The sequence below is a fragment of the Symphodus melops genome, assembly GCF_947650265.1.
Source record: "Symphodus melops genome assembly, chromosome: 22".
Classification (NCBI taxonomy): Eukaryota; Metazoa; Chordata; class Actinopteri; order Labriformes; family Labridae; genus Symphodus; species Symphodus melops.
This window is the reverse complement of record NC_136712.1, coordinates 10,448,327-10,454,451: the sequence shown is the minus strand read 5'-3', so window position 1 is coordinate 10,454,451 and position 6,125 is coordinate 10,448,327. Positions and strand designations below refer to the sequence as shown.

General features: G+C 38.5%; 1 protein-coding gene across 1 annotated transcript; it reads right to left on the bottom strand.

The window, feature by feature from the left end:
- Window positions 1-136: 136 nt before the first annotated feature.
- Window positions 137-5,936, bottom strand: LOC306817937 (ras-related protein Rab-19-like). The gene is made up of 4 exons (XM_079335209.1): window positions 4,912-5,936; window positions 2,115-2,298; window positions 1,057-1,160; window positions 137-976 (listed from the first exon to the last, which is right to left on the bottom strand). The coding sequence occupies exons 1-4, from the start codon at window positions 5,104-5,106 to the stop codon at window positions 788-790; spliced, it is 672 nt and encodes a 223-aa protein (XP_079191335.1). The 5' UTR covers window positions 5,107-5,936; the 3' UTR covers window positions 137-787.
- Between the last annotated feature and the right edge of the window lie 189 nt (window positions 5,937-6,125).

Below are 6,125 nucleotides of genomic sequence, written 5' to 3'. Positions count from 1 at the left end.
AAGAACTCTCATTCCCATCACTAGGTCCAACTATTCATTTTCCCTTTGTCTATAGCAAGGAGCAACCAGCCTGCAGGACGAGAACATGTGTAGCAACACAGCGGCCTCTAGTGGTCACAGTAATAACTTGTTAAGATACTTGATGGTTTTCCTTTATTTCCAATTTTGCTCTGCTTCATCGTATCAAAAGAAAAAGAAGAATCAATTGAGAACACATTCACAGCCTGTTACAGACATTATTGACACTGTAAGACAACAGTTGTGTAAGTAACAGAAAGTCAAACTGACATGTCACAGTCTTCTGGCTTGTAGTCGATCCTCCAACACATTTTCCTTCTATGGGGGCAGCAGCAGGGGATCACAGCTCATCATTGAAACACCTCAAGAAGTCACTTGGGTTGAATTCTCAGTCTTGTGCACTGCTGTAATCCTCAGCTTTTCAAATGCTTTATCAGCCGTAATAAGCTTTTTAAACTTTTCATCAGAAGAGTTGAAGACAACATTTTATGAAGATAGAAGGCACAAAAAAACACAATTAGCTTAGCTTTAGCTATAAATACATACTTTCTTCTCCATGTAGCATTCCTTTATTTGTGGTACATCTCTCTGAATAGTCAATATTCTCCAACAACGTCCTTCAGTTTCTCACATCAAACACTGGGGACACAGTGGTCTTGATTAATGAGGTCTTTCCAGTCACATCCCACATCTTGGGGCCTTCTCCCATCATTCCTTAAGCAATGCACAGGACGTTTCCATTCTTCTTCCCTGGTGTTCCCCCTCCGAATCAGCAACAGTCCTTCTTCTCAGGCGGTGTGTAGGCACTGACGACGCCGTTCACAGGCCGAGAGTTGGACCTCAGCAGAAATCGAGGGTTGTCAATGCTCCCAAATTCTTCCTGATGGAAGCTGAGGCCGTTTCGAGCCAGCAACTCTTTGGCCATCATCATGAAGGCTTCTTCCACGTTCTGACTCTCCTAGACACGCAAACAGGAGAAACTGCTTTACCAATTTTAACAAACCGAAAGACTCTGTGTATCATGGAAACACGTGTTACCTTTGCGGATGTTTCGAGAGCAGCTAGTATGCCCCTGTCATTAGCCATGCTGCACGCTTCCTGAAATGGAACCTGACGCTGCTCCTCCAAATCACATTTGTTCCCTGGATGAAAACAAAGATGGCAGACATGACCTCAAGGTGACCTTTACTACTGAACAGGTGTGTGTTTCAACAAATTTGTCTTCATTCTGTTATCATTGCTGCTAAAGAACAAACTAAGGGTCAACAAAATAACACAAATGTGTTTTTATAGTACTGAAATAACTGGTGAGTTTTTAAGAATTTTAAGTTCCACCTATGTTTTTATGGTCATTTAGCTGTAGATGTCTTTCTGTTAAACAGATTCTGTGTTAAACAGTGTTATCAGGTTTTCAGACAATGATTGACAAAGTGGATACAATCTTCTGTTGAAATAGGAAGTTATAAATAATTTGGTGGTCTAAGTTATGTTCTAAAGTATGTACAGTATGTTTGCAAAAACAAATACACCTTAAATAATAAGTCATAGCTTCGAATTTACGAGATACTAAGGTGAAAAAAGCTGTATACTTATCCCTCATCTTGTCCCTTATGTGTGTTTTGTGTTTTTCTCATCCGACTACCTTTAACAGTCAAACATATAACTCGCTATGAATCTTTTCTGTTAATATATAAAATAATAATATTAATCTTCTTCCTGAGTGCCTTGTTTGCATTTGTAACTTATACAGAGACATCAGTTCTATTTTCATTCTATTTCATACCCAGCTAAAAACTTCTCACACAAGCTATGCACATTGTAATGGAGTTACTTGTAGAATTCTTGATGTAAAGATCTGGTTTTGCAAAATAATAATAAAAAATTCTTTATTTGTTGATATAAAGCTTTTTAAAAACTAAAGACTGCACTTAAAAGTCAAATAATGTCCTCAAAAAACTGCAAAGCAAGTGATTTTTTTTTTCCCATGATGTAGTGCTAATCTGAGATCGTGACCTGACGTATTGTTAATAAAGGGGTGTTGTACTATAACAAAGCAATCCAATATACCAGAGTTGTAAAATCACACCGACACCCACCTATTAGAACCAGCACAACATTAGTCGCTCCGTAGGTCTCCACCTCTTTTATCCAGTGACTCACTGAGTTGAAGGTAGTGTGGCGTGTGATGTCATAGGCGATGATGGCGCCGTGGGCACTGCGGTAGTAGCTCTGGGTGATGGTACGAAACCTTTCCTGACCTGCTGTGTCCCACACTTGCATCTGACACACACAAAGGCAAAAACAAGGTTAGCTAAATGAAATAGTGGATGTCTGGTTTACATGCACATAATACCTAATGACAACAACAACAGATTGTGTGTATGGCTGTTTTCTGTTTGTGTATTGGATGAGACTCCTTCATATCCTTCTGCAGAGTATTCCCTGAGCATCACTCACCATGGCAACAAGGTAACTGTTGCCCTGCTAACAAAAGCACACTGATCAGCTACACATCTTTGTCTGTGTTGATGATTTCAATCATGTCATGTCATGTGTTAACAAAATAAAATGTAACAACTTCACTTTTGAATCACCTAAAATCATTTGGAAAGAAATGTATGATTAAGTGTTTTTTTGTTCATCGTGAAACACAACTTTGATCCAGCTCAAATTTCACATGCAGCAGAATGGGGCATAACCATTTTAAGCTTTAGCTACCATAGTTAGAGTCGTCGAAGTGGTAGTAAAAAACTTCTGTGATGTCCTCAGTACTGCAGCTCAGTTAACGTAGCCTCAGGCTTAACAGACAAATTGCTGGTGGAAGCACAGAGAGTTGCTTCAGCAAGCTGTAGTTGTTAGGCCTCATTTAAACCCTTTAATCTTTATGACTCCCACGGACTTTGGTTTATTATGTTACCTTTTACAACCTCGTGCTAACCTTCCATGGTGTGATTATGATACTATTCAACATTGAAATAATCTATCTGACCTAAATTACATTTCCTTTTAACTAGGGTTTATGATCTGTAGTGCTTCTTCTAAAAACCTGTCAACTGTTTGAGCATACCATGAATTCTTACCCTGCAGTTACTGAACCGGCTTGTTAATGAAGGCGTGGTTACTGTATGTGTTTGTGTTGAGCTACAGACTGCACCTCCCCCTGACTAAAAGGGGAGGGTTCGGGTTAATTTACAGGGAAAACACATGATGGTTTGATATATTAATTCAGAAAGTGACTTTAAAGACTGGTTCTGGGCACCCTTACCCGGTAACTGACACTGTCATAAGTAATATGGAAGATTTCAGACATATAGTGTCTTAGTTATTGTCTGACTTTTGATGAATGCAGAACAAATGACTCTGTATGGGATTATCAACTTCTCTTACTGTCGTTACCGCAGAGAGAAGTCATTCCAGGTTTATTTTGGTCCACACAAAAGCTCAAACAGCAGAGATTCCTGATGTACAGGTCCCACATGTGGAAAGCTGGTCTGACTAGTTTTTGTATCAAGTCTAACCAACACTGTAACCACTCTCACTGTGGTGTCATTTGACCCCAAATCCTTTACATCTTACGTTTTCTAGTCACTTAAAAAGGTTGATTTTACAAATTAAGAAAAGAAAAACGTTCCAAAAGTAAAGGACTTAAAGGCCTGTTACCGTGCTGTGAAGCTTGTCACTGTCAGAGCCAGCTGACTCCATAAAACCATTAAGTATCAAGGCATGTAGTTTGCATTATAGTGGCAGTATGAGGGCTACTGGTCCATTTCTTGAAGTATAATACTTTTAAAGACCTTTAATAATACAAAATAGAATTAAATATCTTCTTCAAGACTACACAGGGCCAGCGTATCATTCAAATCTAGACACCATGTGGCCGGGAATATCCATATTCTGCTATGACATTATTCCCACAGCTATAACATAATAACACCTATTGATCGTCCTGGGACTTTTGGGAGATTTATTTCTATCCTTTCTGTTACTTTTTAGATCTGAGGATTTGCAAAACGAATGTTTTAATGTCCTTTTTTTTATTTTTTTATTTTTTTTAAACTATTTCCTCACTCAAGGCCTGCATTACCTTAACACCACGTCCAGCGTTGGCTCTCAAAACCAAAAGATGCAGAGACAACTCTGCAAAGTAACTTTTGACCCATGTGCCATTAAATATCTAAATTATTAATGACATGTACAAGTCAGCCTGCTACTTCACCCTGTTAACACTTTGTTATTGTTTAACTTCCCTTCAGTATTTAATCGAACAACTTGGTGCCTTGTTTGAATGTAGCTCTGTTGTGTCTATTTTTATTCTCCTTTCATTACATGTATATTGTGTCTTTAACTGTGCTTTGTGATGTTTAAATGTGCACGTTTTTGAATGCATGTGCACATTTGTGCCATACACAAGTCAATACAAGTTAAAGACACATACTGCTGCATCCATGCTTTTCTTTTTATATGAAATATTCAATAATACAATACTTTTACGATATGATACAATACTGATACCGGTACAATAAAGCTATGGTACAAATACGATACAATAAAGTTATGAAACAATTACGATACGATACAGTGCGCCCTTGAGGAAAGTTTTTGGCTTCTGTGCTGAACATATTTTTCGGCCTCCACAGCAGCATCAGTAAAGTAGTTTTGAATTAGCCACTGAAGCCACTCAAATAGTATTACATTATTTACTTTTAAAGGTACACAACCTGCTGTTATTGGATGAAGTATAGGTCTGATAGGGGATTTGATGATCTTTCCATAATATTTAAAGCACCACCTTGACACACACACACACACACACACACACACACACACACACACACACACATGCATTTATAACTACTCAAACACTCATATTCAAATCCACCTTACATTACTGACCTTGACTTTCTTCCCCTCTATGTCCACGGTGCGTACACTGAAATCCACTCCGATGGTGTTTTGCTGCCTCTCGCAAAAAGTCCCTGACTTAAAGTTCTGGACCACACAAGTCTTTCCCACATTAGAGTCTCCAATCAGAATGATCTTAAACAGGAAATCAAAAGAGTCATCATGCTCGGGTCCTGGGCTCTGCATGGTGGAGTGTTGGTTTCTTATAGATGTGTAAGAATGGAGGAAATTACTCCCCCTGATAATGTAGATCAGATGATGTTAATAAAGAGATGTTAAGTTATCACTCAGAAGTTAAAAAGTTTCATTTCCAAATAAGTCCTAAACCGAAAGTAGGCTTACGTTCCGATTGTTTCCCCTACTGTTTAAAGTTCCTCCGGACAGCTTTCCAACAGTGAGATAAATGTAGTTACATTTGTCAAAATGCAGCCTGCAAAACCTGTTTGGAGTTGAGAAATATTTGTTTGTGAAGATGTTAAATGATGCTGCTCAAAGATAAAAAAGCACCTCAGGGTACATTTTCATATCCAAAATCCTTTAAAAAATCATTTCTCCCCATTTGCAGTCAGTTCAGCCTTTCCTTTCAGTCTTTAAGACCAAACAGTCAGTCTCAGCTCCTTTCACCTGCTTCGTAGTTGTTGGCCTACTTTATGGCCAAAAGCAAAACATAGCGTGAATACACATCCCATGGTATTGTCCTCCAACACTTCTTCTGATGCGCTTGTCAAGCAGAAAAAAGCTGCTTGCTTTCAATGACAGAGAATTGAAGAAGAAGCTTGTCTTTAGTCCAGGTATAGCTGTCAAATCCACCTGTTACCTTCTTTCACACACGTGTGTCAGCTTTTTCTTTATCTGTATTCGTCAGTCTTCCTGTTTCTACTAACCTACAGCCTCACGCCTTTCTCTTTCTCTCCCCCCGCCTCCCTCTCTCTCTCTAGCACCTGTAAAACAATAGAAACTTGCACTACCTGTTCTGGGAGATGAGCCCTGCCCCTTTGCTGCTGGAGGATCATGGGAAATGAAAATTATTATTATTATAGCCAGATAATACATTAAAAAACTTCAAACTCAAAGGACTTTTTCAATTTTAATTTGTGTTTAACGGCCAGGATAAGGCCCTACAAAAAGTAACAAAGGTTTAAAAAAAAGAGTTGACTATTTTCTGTTGTGTACTTAAAAAAACAAATCTCAGATTACATTTTTTG